This window comes from Miscanthus floridulus, chromosome 6 (genome assembly GCF_019320115.1).
Source record: "Miscanthus floridulus cultivar M001 chromosome 6, ASM1932011v1, whole genome shotgun sequence".
NCBI classification, from domain to species: Eukaryota; Viridiplantae; Streptophyta; class Magnoliopsida; order Poales; family Poaceae; genus Miscanthus; species Miscanthus floridulus.
In genome coordinates this window covers 15,003,199-15,018,721 of record NC_089585.1, presented here as the reverse complement: position 1 = coordinate 15,018,721, position 15,523 = coordinate 15,003,199, and the positions used below count along the sequence as shown (strand labels likewise).

The following is a 15,523-nucleotide window of genomic DNA, read 5'->3' as shown; positions in this document are numbered from 1 at the left end:
TTTATTCTTGATGCTTCTCGAGAGGCCACAGAGCAATTTGAGCAAGCAATGGAGGTTGAAGGAGCATTTCTTGGACATTGCCTCCGCTTGTGCCTGGATTGCTTTGTTTTTGCCTTCGGCTATGCTAGAGTAGCTGCGCTCCTGTCGAACATGGTTGATGCCAGGTTGCGCCAGATGGTGTCTTCGGTTATGGGGGGACGTTACGAACCTTCATGCGATACCCTCCCGCAACCTCTAATACTGGCTTCTTGCTACCAGATTGTGGTCATACGACACCCCGTAGAGGCTATATGACACCAAGTGGAAGATGCGTACAACCTCAATGTGGAGTTCACCAAGCTGCATGAGCTGCTGGGTTTACGAGTCTTCGCACGGTACCTTTTGCTCTCTCATTTCTAAGGAAACTCTAGCTTCCATGTTTCTCCTACTTTGCACTATAGTATACTGGCTCTTGGTTTGTTTGGTTTCCCCCCTAGCGCTCTTCTAGGGGTAGGGATATGAAAATGCAGGGACTAGCACTGGGGTAAGGCACTGGATTTTATAGCCTACTACTTGTACAACATAATAAATCTTGGTAGTTGGCCGATGTTTATTGCTTAGATACGCTTTGAGGTCATAATAAGACCAGCAGATTTCTTTGTACTTAGCGTATCTTTATTCTTTATTTCTGTTGTACTTGGGTTATTAATCCCTCACAGTCATGTGGTGCCTGATAAGGATAGGTCTTCGCCATGTGTTTTCTTGCCCGATGCCTACGGCGAAGGTAGGTCTTTGTCGAGTTTTTTTTGGCATTTTGGCCATTTTGATGAATCCTTAATGCCTGAATGTTGACAGGGCTTTGTCAAGGTTACAGGCTAATTTAGCCATGGAGGTCGTTCCATGCTTTTAGAGCCTTCGGCTAAAGCAGTGGAAGGTCCTCTTTGTCGTGATGTTGTTGTCGAATGTTGTGGCTTCGTTGCTAGTCACTTTCGACCTTCGCTTTTCATAGTATTCTTGGGGGAATTTCTCTTTATATTTTCAGAGGTTTTTACATGGGTCTTGTCTTGTTAAAAATCTCACCTCTGCTAGGAGCCCCCTTTGTGAGAAAAAGAGTACAAGCCCTTTTGCATGAAATGTAAAGAAAATGTGAAAACTAGGAGAGGTGCGGTGACCTTCACTTATAGTTCCGCGGAGGTTACCTTTTTATATTTTAGATGTAGAACCTACGCAAACTATCAATGTTCTAGATATGAGTTGTTGTTTTACCTTCGTTGACTGTCAAGAAGAACGGCCCTGGTCTCCCGGTGGCCTTCGCCATGTACAGACCTTCCCATTTTGGCTAGAGCTTTCCTGCATTGGCTGCATTGGGCTTCCTTCTTAGGACTAGGTCTCCATCTCGTATGAGCTTTCTGACTACCTGGCTGTCTCTCCACTTTTTAGTTTGCTCTTGGTATTTTGTGATGTTTTCTACTGCTTCCAATCTTGTGCCTTCGATCGTCTCCTTGGAGTATTCTTCATCTTTTGCCAGGGCTTGCTTTATGATGCGGAGGCTCTGATGCTTGATTTCCTCGGGCAGCATTGCTTCTTCACTATATAAGAGTTTGAACCTGTTGTTCTGGAGGCTGTGGTGTTGTGGGACCACACAACCTTTGGCAATTCTTCTACCCATTTGCCTTTTCGAACGTTGAACAAGGTCCTTGATATTGCTAAGAATATTATTTTATTAGCTCTTTCCACCGCTCCATTTGACTCTGGGTGGTAGATCGAGTCAAAGGCTATCTTGGTGCCTATGCTTTTGCAAAATTGCTTGAATTTGTCTCAGTCGAATTGTTTGCCATTGTCAACTATTAAGGTTCTTGGCACTCCGAGCATGCAAATTATGTTCTACTAGAAGAATTTTTTTACTGTTTCTAATGTGATTGTTGCAAGTTGCTTGGCTTCAATCCATCTTGTGAAATACTCTATGGCTACTACTGCAAACTTGTTCCCCCTTGCAATGGTGGTAGTGGCCCAACAAGGTCCATGCCCCATCTTTGCAAGGGCCAGGTGGGTGGGATGAGTTGTGCGGTAGCCGAAGGTTTTGACTATTGAGAGGAGGTGCTCTAGCATGCCTGACATGTCTTGACAACTTCTTCTGCGTCTTTGATGTGCGTAGGCCAATAGAATCCTTGCATGATGGCCTTCGCAGATAATGCCCTTAGACCAATGTGTGAGCCACATATGCCTGAATGGATTTCTTGTAGAAGGTTTTTACTTTTGCTCTGAGGGATGCACTTGAGCAACGGTTGAACAACCCCTTTCTTATACAGTGTTCCATTTATCAGTTTTTAGCTTCTTGCTCTTGCTATCATTCTTGCTGTGCTTGCCTCATCTTCTGTATGATGTACGTTGTTTAGACAATCTATGATCAGTTGCCTCTAACCCTCGAACTTAGTAACTAAAACTGATTTGAATGCCTTCGCTGTCACTTGCGTGGCCGGCGCTTGCAACACTTGGTAAAAGGTTCCACTTGGTATGGACAAGTTGTTTGCTGCTACCTTAGCTAGCTCACCTGCCTCCGCATTTTCTGCTCTTGGTATATGTCAATGAAATCTGGTCGACAGTCTATCAAGGGGTATGTTTATGGTAGTAGATGAATTGGTGGAGGTGCGCGTAATATGAACTAGATGGTAACAGAGATGCAAGACACAAGATTTATACAGGTTCAAGCCATCAGCATGACATAAAACCGATTGTGTATCAGATTTGATATCTCCCGTCTAGGGGACCCCTTCCTCTTCTTATATACTCTAGAGGGGTAGGGTTACAAAAAAAATATCCTATTTGGTATTATACAATAAATCACATCTTTGTGTAGTCTTGCGGTGCACACCTTGATCTTGTGGGATGGGCCACCTTTGGGGCGTAGCCCATGTCTTGTCTTGTGGGTATCGGGGGCCATACCCCCATAGTATATACTTTAGGGTGAGTCCCTAGAATTTTCGCTCAAGAGCCCTTACTGTGGTTAGGTATTTGATCAATTATGGTTCCCATGTTATGTATTCCTTCTCGACTTGTCCTGCTATGACTTGGGAGTCTATTTTTGGTAGTAATGTTTTTGCTTCGAGTGCCTTTGCCTTGTTGAGGCCTAATATAAGGCCATCGTATTCTGCTATATTATTTGTTGCCTTGATTTCTAACCTTGTTGCATATTTTGTGCAAATGCCGGATGGAGCTATCAATACGGTGGAGGCTTCGGCTCCTAGATGCCCCCAAGCCCTATCTGAATAGAGGGTCCAAGCTTGTACTTGGGGTTGTGAGGTTTGGTGTGCCAAAGAAGTCCAATCTGCCATAAAATCTGCCAGTGCTTGTGATTTGATTATTGTTCTTGATACATAGTTGATTCGAACTGGGATAGTTTCATTGCCCATTTTCCTATTTTTCTGGAGGCTTCTTTATTGTTGAGTATGTCCCCAAGTGGTTGCGAAGAGGGCACTATGATTTCATGTGCCTAGAAGTAGTGCTTCAATTTTCTTGAAGAAATCAACACTGCATATGCTATTTTTTCTGTCTCTATATAGTTCAGCTTTGCTCCTGACAAGGCTTTTGAGATGTAGTAGATGGGCTGTTGAATGACCTTCGACTCTTGTTCTTTCTCCTAAACAAGTACCCCACTGACTGCATGGTCGGAGCCTACCACATATAGCAGTAGTGGTGCTTCTAGATCTGGTACTGTTACTAGGAGTATGCTTGCCATGTAGTTCTTGAGCTGCTGGAAGGCCTTCGACTGTTCTAGCCCCCATTCAACTTTGTCTCCGCCTCTTAGAGCCTTAAAGAAAGGGAGGCTATGTTCGGCTAACATTGAGATAAATCTGTTCAATGCTGATATCCTTCCTGTGAGCTTTTGGACTTCTTTTTTAGTTGATGGTTCCAGCATCGAGATTATGGCCTTCGTCTTCTCTAGGTTAGCTCGAACACCTTTGGGTCCTATGATGTACCCAAGCACTTTTTCGGGTTTAATTTTAGGCCTGCTTCCCTGAGGTTGGCGAAGGTTTCCTTTAAGTCTGCTATGTGGTCTTTTTCATTCTTGCTCATTACCACAATGTCATCGACATAAGCTATGATGTTTTTCTATAGCTGTGGGCCGAGGACTGCCTTCGTTAATCTCACAAAGGTTGAGCCTACGTTCTTTAGTCCTTCGAGCATTCTGGTGTAGCAATAAGTTCCGAAGGGGTAGTGAAACTTGTCTTCTCCTCATCTTCTTTGTTGAGCTAGATCTGGTGATATCCTAAAAAGCAGTCTAGGAGGGAGAAGCGCTTGCATTCTGCAGCCTTATAGGTGGAGGTGTCTATCCTTGGCAGTGGAAATGGGTCTTTCTTGCATGCTTTGTTGAGATCTGTGAAGTCTATGCACATTCTCATCTTTCCATTTTTCTTTGGTACTAGTACAACATTTGTTGGCTATTCTGAGTACTTGACTTCTCTGATGATGTTTGTGTCTAACAGCATCTGTAGTTCTGCCTTCGCTGCTAAGATTCTGTCCTCCGACATTTTCCTTTGTCGCTGCTTTCTTGGCTTTATTCTAGGGTTGATGTCAAGGGAGTGTTGTATGATATCCCTGCTGACTCCTTTGAGGTCGAAGGCTGACCAGGTGAAGATGTCTTTGTTCTTGGCTAAGGTTTCTATGAGTTCTGCTTCTTCTTTTGACAAGTTACCTTCGATAATGACTTTTCTATCTGGGACTGCATCTTCCAATGGGACTGACTTTGTTTCTTCTTAATCTTTCAGATCTATTTTGCCCTTTGGCATGTCCAGAGGCTCCGATGAGTTGCTTCTGGCTGCTTCGACAGAATTGATGTTGCGTTGCGATTTGTAGATTGCTCTTTCTATGTTTCTTGCCTCCTTTTGACTTCCATGCACTGTGGTGGTGCTATGCAAAACTAGTATTTTCATACATAAGTAACCCAAGTGAATGGCTATATTGAACTTGTTTGCAAACCCCCTGCCGAAGATGGCATTGTACGGGTAGTAGAGGACTACTACATCGAAGGTCATGTATTATGTCCTGGCATTCTCCTGGCCTCCGAAAGAAACTGGCAGGGATATTTTTTCTAATGTGTTGATCCTTTTTCTGGATTTTGGTGTTTGATGACCAACACAACCAAATTGGACTAATAAATTTGCAAGTGATTGTTTTGTAGTTCAATAGGATGCAAGACGTGACTTGGACAAAGGTGACGTGATGATCCGATGATCAACACCTCAAGCAAGACCTTAGGAGCACAAGAGAAGACCTAAGATATCAAGCAAAGTCCAAGCACGAAGATAAGAACCAAGCCGCACACAAGATCGTAAAGAAACAAGCTCATAGAGGTGACTGGACGCTGGAAGATTATGACCGGACGCTCCGATCAGTGGCTCAGCAACAGCAGCAGCGACCGAACGCTGAACAAGTGAATCGACCAGACGCACCGATGGCACTGTTCATTAGTCTGGCAACACACTCAGCAAGTGACCGGACGCTGGCGGCAAACTGACCGGACGTAGGACAGCAGCGTCCGATCGAGTACAGAGAGGTTCTAGAGCGGTGAACTTACGACCGAACATGTCCAGTGGCATGTGACCGGACGCTGGCAGCGTCCGATCAGTTGTTTGTGGCTCCAACGGTCAGGACGACTGGACACGTCTGATCAGGACGTGATCAGCGTCTGGTCAGTAGCAGAAAAGTGGGACTTCGTCCCCAACGGCTACTTTCTCAGTGGGGCTTATAAATACAACCCCCAACCGGCCATTTGAGCAAGGTGGAGCTGAGGCATATCAAGGGTGTTGATACACCATTTTAGTGATCTCCACTTGCATAGTGCTTAGTGTTTTATTAGGTGATTAGCGTAGGTGCTTTGCGAAATGCTTAGGTTGATTAGACCACTGCTTATGCGCTTGCTCTATGTTTAAGCCTAGTGTTTAGTGAGGTTTGCATACATCTTACCACTCGGTGCTTGCGCGCACCATTGTTGTACATCAGATGGACTTGTAGTCTTGCGAGATCACACCAACTGAGTTTGTGGTGTGGCCGCCACCGTGTTTTGGAGGGAACAAGGCCATAGTGTTTTGGCTGGAAGCTTGATAGTGAAGATAGCCGGGAGCATCCGGGAGAGGCTTGCTGGAAGGCACGTCAGAGACCCACTTGCGCATGGGGAAGGCCCAAGGCTATCCACGGAGTTACCCGACCGGGAGCTTGGCCCTTACGAGGGGCTCCAACGAGGACTAGGGGAAGCTTGTGCGTTTCTCGATACCTCAGTAAAAATACCGGAGTCGTCGATGGAAGTTTGCATATCTCTACTTTGCTCTTTAGCTTCCGCATTTACATTGATTGTATTACTCCTTTTGCTGTAGAGATAGCAACACACTAGCAAAACTGTAGTTGCACATTTAGATAGTTTATCTTTTGCATAGGTTTTGCTAGGGTTAGAAAAAGAGGCCATAGTTTTAGAGTTAGATTTTTAAGTTGCCTAATTCACCCCCCCTCTTAGGCGTCCCCCTTTCAAGTATCATGCTAATGGTAGGTAGTGGTGTATGTGGATTGAGCTGGTTTTCTAGGTTGGGCTCGTTTTTGGGAGCGTTTAGCTGTGGAGGAGGTGGTGGTGGAGGTAGTGCTTCAAGTTGTCTATTATGCACTTGAGCTAGCTGGCTTGTCTTTATGAATGTTATGTGTGGAGGCCTTAGGTTTATGTAGGTAAGGTTGGCTTCTGCTCGCTGACTACATGGCTGCCCCTACAGTTGGGTGCTTGGTCGCCATGCAGGTAGGAAGTTTGGGCAGCATGCTGCTATCAAAGTGGATGGGTGAATTTGATTGGAGTTAAGGCTTGGGTAGATTGGGCAATATGGCTATTGCGGAGGTATAGCGAAGGTATGGTTGACCTCCCTGGTGGGTTGTTGTGGCGAGGGTTGAGGATTTGCCCTATTTTTTATCCTCTCCTATGTTTCTTTCGCATCTGGACAATCTCTGGTGATGTGCCTTTTGTTTTCTCCATGGAAGAAACAATATTGCCTTTGCTGCCTTGGTTCCTGGTTTTTGTTCCAGCTCTTCTTTTGATTGTATTTTTGCCTTCGTATGCTTTTGCGATGTTTTGTTTTGTTCTGCCTTCGGCATCTGTTGCTGTTGTGAGCTACTCCCTTGCTGCTCTATGTTGAAAACTTGTTGATCAAGCGCTTGCTAAGGCTGTGGCTGGCCTTAGCTTCTGTTGCCCCTCTGCGCATTCCTGTCATTTCCTTAGTACTGCTTGTTCTGATTTTGTTCTTCTAGCCTTCTTCAGAGGTCATTGTCTGACCTGCAGTACTTCTCAAACTCTCTGTATAATTCTTCTACGGTGCTTGGCTTCTCTCGAGCTAGATGAGCTACGAAGGCTCCGATGTGGAGGCCTTTTATTGCAGCCTTGATTGCTACATCTTCTAGAACATTTGGTGCATTCGCTTTAAACTGCACAAATCTCTAAAAATAATCCCTCAGTGCTTCACCTTGATTATGTTTGCACTGAAACAAATCCATTGATGTCAAAGATTTGATGGTGAACCCTTTGAAGTTAGTGATGACCTTGTCTCGGAGGTCCTCCCATGAATATATTGAACTTGGCCTCAACATTGAATACCATGCCAATGCATCCCCTTCGGTTGCAATGACAAATGACTTGACCAAGACAGTGTCATTTCCTCCTGCGGAGGCTACAGCTGCCTCAAAGCTCATGATGAACTGACATGGATCTGACCTTCCGTTAAATTTAGGTAGGGTAATGGGCTTGTAAGATGGTGTCTAAGGCAAAGTTTGGATTCCCTCACACAGTGGGGATCTTGAATCTATAGTTCTTTGTACTGGCGGCAAGTTGAAAGGTGTGTCGAAGGTTGGTTGGGTGGCCATACCTGGCGAAGGGTTAAGCAGGCTTTGATTTGCTGAGTGGAGCTGGTTGGATGTGTTGGGTTGGGGCTGACTTTGTTGCATGCTTTGTATCTCCGCCTATAGGATTGCCAACTGTTGCCTGATCTTCGCTGCCTGTAATGATGTCAGTGCTGTCCTCTGGTTTGCAGCGAAGGTTGCCGCCAACCTATCTCTTTCCTGCTATGTGCTCTACAGTTGAGCTTGCAGTTGTTGGAGCACTTGCTCAAGGGTGGGGTCTGAGGCTGGCTGATCTTTGGCTATCGGAGGCTGATCTTTGGCTGTCGGAGGCTGATCTTTGGCTGCGGGCTCTTCTTCAACTTGGTCTTCTAGGACGGTAGCGTAAGCGCTACGGACGCAATGCCTAGGTGTCCCCTCATCAAGGGCTCCACGAGAGTTCTAGCGGAGGCTGCTCTCTTTCTTGCCATCTTGAGTTTTGCTCGGCCAACACGCGGTGGGCGCCAATGTTGTAAAAAGGGATTTCCAGCAGGTGGGACAAGGAAGGACTAATGGAGGCCTTCGCCCGGCCGAGTGCTCTGGGCGAAGGCGTGAAATGTAGAGAGTGGGCCCAAGCCTGATTAGTGTTTCATAAATGTATTCAACCACCACACTTTGTACAGAGTTTGAGTCCCTTTTTTATAGGGCATTGCTTACTAAGGCTACTCTTTACAATTCTACCCCTTGTCGGTTAAAGTACATCCTCGGAATATTCCTATACTAATACAAACCGCTAGGGGTACTTTGGGTGCCTTCTTCTTCAACCGCCTTTGCTTGATAAGCCACTACCGTGAGTCCGTTTGTGGCCCATGGCCCGGCACCGTCGCCCTACAAAAAGTCCCCCGGCACCACTGCTGAATTTCTCAAATAATTTGGCCTAATTTATCCTAGTAAGTAACCCCTCAACTGAGATGGCATTCTCATTTGAATTGCGATGAAGCTCATCACAAACCCTACCAGGCAGCTCACTAAACAACGGCCGGTCATCGAATATCAGAGGCACATTTTGCATTCCAACAAAATTGACATTCTAGTTGGTATGCACAACACAGAAGTCATTACAGGTATATTACACAAAAATAACTACCCACATTATCTAACTATCTAAATTTGCCAACTAACTAAATTACCTAACTAAATTTGGTAACTAAATTACCTAACTATCTACCTAACTAAATAACTATCTAATTATCTGACTATCTAATTAGATTTGCTAACTACATTTGGTAACTGTCTAACTAAATTTGCTAACTAAATTACCTATCTATCTATCTAACTAATTAAACTAGTAGCGTGCCCGTGCTAACGCTATGGTAAAAACAAAGGCCAACATGTTTCTTGAAAATGAAGTAAATAGTGGGTTATTCTGACTCAAAATTCAAATCCATTGGAGAAACAGTAGCACGAAAACCATACATAGATGTTGCAAAACTGCATAGCTTACACGCTTATCTCTGTGTATGAATATGATGACTCTCCGCGTTAACAAGAAATAAGTTACTCTGCTTTCAACCATTACATGCTGAGATTACAAACTATGGTACCATAGGCGTGCATAAAAGAAGAGGACAAATGAGAGCTTAGTGCCTCTTGCGAGAAAAGTGGTGGTCGTTTGGATTTCTTTTCCCACTGAACATTGCGAGTGCCTTCCTCACTGGAGGTTTCAGTGGTGCCTTCTTATCACCACCGTGCAAAAATATATGTCGACACCCAAGAAATCATCCTCCTATAGTGAAACAGATTGTCAGATTTGTTCCAAGACGAACCTCAGCAAGCATGGCACTTCAAAACCCACCTGTAACAGAAGCATAAAAATACATGTGTTAGTGGGCAATAAAAAACACAACATTGGTTTGGATAGCACTATTGTACCCAAATAGGTCTGAAGATGTTAACTCACATATATATGCATGTGGCGTATCTGCATGCAACCTGGTGCTATGAGACGGAGGCTAGTCTGCAGGAAATGGCTTATTTGATCCAAGCAGACTCTCATATGCTGCATTCCAACTGCATATATAAATATAGAATTTTTAGCACAATTACATAAATCTCAACAATCAATAAGATAGCATTCCTTAAAGCTTCTTGGGGTTGCACAAACGAAATACACCATCAGAAGCAAACTAATGTTCAAGAGGAAAAATATTTTTAGGAGTGTATTGTTTGATTGTTTAAAATTTATTTATGCAAGACCACTCTTTCAGTGGTATGGGTAGGTGTCACTATTGTCACTTTGTCAGGTTGAATTTTATCGTTTGAGAAATCACCCTCTCTATCCCACAAACAAACATAGAGTTATTTAGAATTAAATGATTTGTCAGCCAGTTAATCTATTATAGGATCCACAAGATTATACAAAGTAGAAGAGTTAGTGGATATAAATAACTCACTTGACCAAAGTTTAAAAAGATGTTGGTATAGAGAGTGTATGTTGTTCACCAAAAGTATAATTGTATAACAGTTCAGGTGGAAGTACTTCATCAGAGACAAAGGTAAGCTGAAACAAAACAACAACAATTACTTTGGTTAAAAACATATTTTTGGAATATGACCAGAAAAAACTATTATATGTATTGACATCAAGAAACCTTAAGTGGTTGACAATCCTATATTACTGAAGGCATTTATAAAGCTTACATAAATCATAATTTCAGGTGAGTCCGTTTGAATTTTAGTACACTATCAGAGACTCATTAGCATGCACTGAAGTTAAACAAGATCACAAACTGTGTATACACTCATCGTTGAACCTGAGCTGAAGCGCCCCCAAGTTCAATTATTCCAACAAGTTGAAAGTATTTGAAAAGGGCACTTTTACACACCATACCCCCAACGAATTTTTATGCTTTGTTTTGATTCTAGTTTTTGATCTGTTACTCAACCAACAGAAATGTCATCTAGTAATCCTCCAAAGCTGCATGTACAAATCCATCACTCACATCTATTGCAGATTTGCAACAACAAACCAACAGCAATTGGCCCTCTCTTTACATACACACCTAGAATCAATTAGCATTTCCAATTCATTGCATTATTGATCATGTCATTTAAACACCCAATCCCGTATCCACAATGCAATCACCCACTGAGCATCAGAGCTAAAGTACAATCACTTCCCCAGTGGCAGAAAATGGCAAGAGGAATGCAGTACCTGGGATCACCTTGGCCCATGCGTCCTCGAACCGGAACCCAGAGGCTCATAGTACGTCCCTGCAGGACGCTAAGATCGCCCGAACTTGCAGCCCGAAGAATGCGCAGAGGGAGTATGCAATGGTTGCTGGTCCCTGCAACATTTATTGAAGATTTGAAGATCAGGTGATGAGAACAAATATGTGCTAGAAATTTGATGGATGGTATACTCCAGTTTGTTTACAAACTCGCTCGGATTGAATTGAAGTACAACAATGTTGCAAGGTTCACCAAACTACCTGCAGCAACTCCCTTGGTGATAAAGAGCAAGATTTAAGACACATTATGATGATATTGAACTTCAGAAAAAAAGGTATCGTATCAAAGAAAGAAAACAATTTTATGATATAAGGGTTGTTTCACTTGATCAGATTTCTCGCATTGAAATTGCAGTCGCCCACTGTCAATTTTGTTTTAACATTTAGGAGTAGATTCCAGTGCAGGCTAACTGAATTTGCTTGGGCTCAGCGTCATCCAGCAGACAAGTTTGCTCTTGTCTTTTCTGGTTCAGCATGAAGGAACATAGAAAAAGTTCAATAATACATTAATAATTCTAAACATATATCCAATTGTTTTCTAGTTAAATAATACATTAATAATTCTGAACTCACATATGCTAGTAATGCAGGAAGTACTCATGGCTTAGCAGTTAGCAATCTCTGTAATATCAAACCTAGGATCAAGGCCTTCCCAATACCATCTAGAACTGCATAAAACGGAGAAAGCACGAGTAGAATGACAGTATAATAACAATTTCCTTGTAAACATGTAAACTATTAGACATTGAAACCTGAGAATGCTCTGACCACAAATGTAAATGTGGCAGGGAAGCGAAATGGTTGGTCAGCAGCAGTCGCCAAAAGATCCTCTCCTACAAAATTTAATTCGAGTCAACAGAAATAACACCATTCTGCAAGTACACAAATGCGCTAGTGTATGAAAATGAGATGCAATGAAATTGCAATCACGTAATTGCCGGACCAGGACGCACCTCTAATTTCAAATCCCTAAGACGTTCACCTGGACGCACCGACGCAGGACCGGGAAGAGGACAGACGGTTTGCCGCATCCTGGATGGTGCTGCCGGCGTCTGGGGGCAGCGGGGTCATCGCCGTCGGCCGCCGCCCGGGGTGGCGAACGGCGCAGGGCGGGGCGGCAGGAGCAGCCGTGCAGGAGGCACATCGATCAGGCTGCGCTGCAGAATCCGAGCAGCAGCGGGAGGCGCCGAAAGTGACAGCCATGCTGCCGCGCTGGAAGGGCGGCCACCAGCCAGGGAGGTGGGCGCGGGCAGTGAACGGTCCTCTCACGGTCACGGGAGGACGGCACGGGATTTGTGGGAGCCAGGGAGGGGATCTAGGGAGACCTGGCTGGCGAGCTCAACGGGAACGGGCCGTCGCGGAGGCATCCAGATTGTTGGGAATCCTCGAGGCATGCCCCAACGCCTCCACAGGAGGCTTTTACGTAGTTTATAATTATATATAAGTTATTAAAAAATTGGTCATACATAAGTGATATGGTTCTGAACTTCTTTGCTCTTCAAGCTATTTTGTCAGTGTTCTATTCGTTTTTCACTGTTATGTAGGGACCCGGTCAGTATAAAAGTTCATAATATCCCTCTCATCAGCGTTAACCATATCCAAATCTAGCAGAATAGTAGCAACAATCGATGATAAAGGGCTGAGAAAAAAATAAATGGATCGGAAACGCAAAGAGCAAGGAAAGGATCGAGTGCGGGGATGCTGGACCTGGTGACCCATGGGCACGACGATGGTGGCTGCCTCCATCTGATTGTTTCTGCTTTTTGATGATTCATTTTTGGAAAGGGGAAATCAGGAGAGGTATTTTTTTGGAAACGGGAAATCAGAAGGAGAGGGCGTGCGGGGGCGGAGCCATTGCATGCGGGCACGGGGTGTTTCTTTTTTTTCCGTGATCACACGGGTCGGGGCGCGTTTGAAGCTTCGGTGCGTGGGATGGAGGGCGCGGGTACATCTAATTGTGGTCATCGGATTTGGTTTATGTGTTTTATTAGCTCTTGATTTTAATGCAGATGAATTACTGTGTGTATTTTTCTAGGTGCACAATGGTTAGAGGCTCTCAATGGGGGACTTTTTCTTGGGGATCTAGTACAATTTTGATTGGTCCATTATAGTAGAAACTAAATAACTAAATTACCTAAACTAAATAAAAAACTTACTTGCTGTTGGTGGAGGACGGTGGGGAGGTGCGGGCCGGCGACAGGGCGGCGAAGGGGCGGAGGAGGGGCGCCGCCCAGAGCAGGGCCCGGAGGCTCACTGGTCTGCGAGCCCGCCGGGGAGCGGTGGGGGCCCGCCCTCGTCGACAGTGCTCGTGGAGAACGGGCAGCGAATGGGGCGACGAGTGCGGCCGAGGCAGCGACGAGGGCGGGGAGGCGATCGGGGGCCGGGCTACGGCGGGCAGCGGCCGGAGGAGGCGGCACGGGCGGCGGCCAAGGCGAGGACGGGAACGGCGGCCGGACGCGGGGACGACGGTGACCGGTGCGGCGGAGAGAGAGAGAGAGAAGAAGAAGAAGAAGAAGAATAATAGACGGCACGGGGTATAGGGTTTAAATCTTGGCGCCACGACCTATGGCGTCGAGACATGTTACCTCGGCGCCGACCCCAAGGGTTCAAAGTCGAGTTTACGTCGTCCAGAGGTGTAAACGTGAATATTTTTCAAAAAAAAAGGCCAAATTAAGAAAAAAAATCGGTAATAATTGATGGTAAAAGGTACTAGTCTCAACAACACTAACTCTGTTAAGAATGTCAAAAAAGAAAAAGTGACTCTAGCTAGCACGTCCAGAAGGCAGCAGCACCAGTTTTCATCGCCAGACAGAGAACGTCAAAAAGATCCTAAGGATCCGGAAAGATCATGGGTCGGAGATTACATGGTCCCCTTGTTTGAACTTAAGCAACAAAGGCTGCGTCAACAAGCCAAACATGTAGGCATCAATAGATATGCATGCACTGTGTACAAGCAAATCTGAGTTATTGATATCACCCTTGGATATCTCTGTCAGCTTCAGTTTGGCACCATATTGCTTCAAACCAATAACCCTTGCAGATAAATACTAATATGTGAATACTCCGGGCATTTTGAATGCTGGTATTTGTGGGGGTACAAGTCAAATCAGAGGAAGTTTGTAGCATATAGGAGCTGCAAGAACGGAGGTCTATAAGGAGCGACTTTGGAAAAGATTCAAAAGAACATTTTCTTTCTCAACTCTTACGATTCAAATGATTTTTCTGATTCACAAGGAGAGCAAGAACGGTGGGCGAGGCGCCACGCAAGCCAACGCGCCTGATCGCCAATGAAGGCTAGGTAGCATGATTAGCGAGTAATAGCCACGATCTCCTTCTGCTACGGAGGACAGAGCCGATTATATAACACTAATCCCCTTCTAGTGTGCCAGGTTCGTAGCGCTTCGTTGTAACATGCACTATTTCTCAATCTTAAATACAAAGTTGCGCAAACATTTTGCGTATTCGAGAAAAAATTATGAACCCCATAATTGCAGTATCAGATTTTTTTTCTAAAACACTGTATGAAATAAAAAAAACACCTTCGGCTCCAAATAGAGACAAAGTAGCATGATGCGTAACTTTAGACGGCGCGGGGTATAGGGTTTAAATCTCGGCGCCACGACCTATGGCGTCGAGACATGTTACCTCGGCGCCGATCCCCAGGTCCAAAGTCGAGTTTACGTCGTCCAAAGATGTAAACGTGAATATTTTTCAAAAAAAGGCCAAATTAAAAAAAAATCAGTAATAATTGATGGTAAAAGGTACTAGTCTCAAACAACACTAACTCTGTTAAGAATGTCAAAAAAGAAAAGTGACTCTAGCTAGCACGTCCAGAAGGCAGCACCAGTTTTCATCGCCATAGACAGAGAACGTCAAAAGGATCCTAAGGATCCGGAAAGATCATGGGTCGGATATTACATGGTCGCCTTGTTTGAACTTAAGCAACAAAGGCTGCGTCAACAAGCCAAACATGTAGGCATCAATAGATATGCATGCACTGTGTACAAGCAAATCTGAGTTATTGATATCACCCTTGGATATCTCTGCCAGCTTCAGTTTGGCACCATATTGCTTCAAACCAATAACCCTTGCAGACAAATACTAATATGTGAATACTCCGGGCATTTTGAATGCTGGTATTTGTGGGGGTACAAGTCAAATCAGAGGAAGTTTGTAGCATATAAGAGTTGCAAGAACGGAGGTCTATAAGGAGCGACTTTGGAAAAGATGCAAAAGAACATTTTCTTTCTCAACTCTTACGCTTCAAATGATTTTTCTGATTCACAACGACAGCAAGGACGGCGGGTGAGGCGCCATGCAAGCCAACACCAATGAAGGCTAGGTAGTATGATTAGCGAGTAATAGCCACGATCTTCTTCTGCTAGGGAGGGCAGAGCCGATTATATAACACT

General features: G+C 44.6%; 1 protein-coding gene across 6 annotated transcripts; it reads right to left on the bottom strand.

Annotated features, from left to right (window-relative positions):
* Positions 1–9,246: 9,246 nt before the first annotated feature.
* LOC136457717 (uncharacterized) lies at positions 9,247–12,505 on the bottom strand. Of its 6 annotated transcripts, none has more exons than XM_066457735.1 (7): positions 12,065–12,505; positions 11,864–11,944; positions 11,685–11,779; positions 11,036–11,575; positions 10,275–10,381; positions 9,782–9,891; positions 9,247–9,676 (listed from the first exon to the last, which is right to left on the bottom strand). In XM_066457735.1, the coding sequence occupies exons 4-7, from the start codon at positions 11,083–11,085 to the stop codon at positions 9,626–9,628; spliced, it is 318 nt and encodes a 105-aa protein (XP_066313832.1). In that variant the 5' UTR covers positions 11,086–11,575; positions 11,685–11,779; positions 11,864–11,944; positions 12,065–12,505; the 3' UTR covers positions 9,247–9,625. The 6 variants fall into 6 exon arrangements, 5 of the variants coding, with proteins under 5 accessions (XP_066313832.1, XP_066313830.1, XP_066313833.1 ...); XM_066457733.1 differs by having other exon boundaries at positions 11,036–11,168; XM_066457736.1 differs by having other exon boundaries at positions 11,880–11,944.
* Between the last annotated feature and the right edge of the window lie 3,018 nt (positions 12,506–15,523).

What these genes read in the sequence shown, in the direction of transcription:
- LOC136457717 (XM_066457733.1), bottom strand. Translation starts at nt 11,712, where the DNA reads ATGAGTACTTCCTGCATTACTAGCATAT. An exon ending in ATGGGCCAAGGTGATCCCAG is followed by an intron (nt 10,382 to 11,035) that starts GTACTGCATTCC and finishes GTTTTGTTTCAG; the next exon opens with CTTACCTTTGTCTCTGATGA. An exon ending in TCTTTTTAAACTTTGGTCAA is followed by an intron (nt 9,892 to 10,274) that starts GTGAGTTATTTA and finishes TTATATATGCAG; the next exon opens with TTGGAATGCAGCATATGAGA.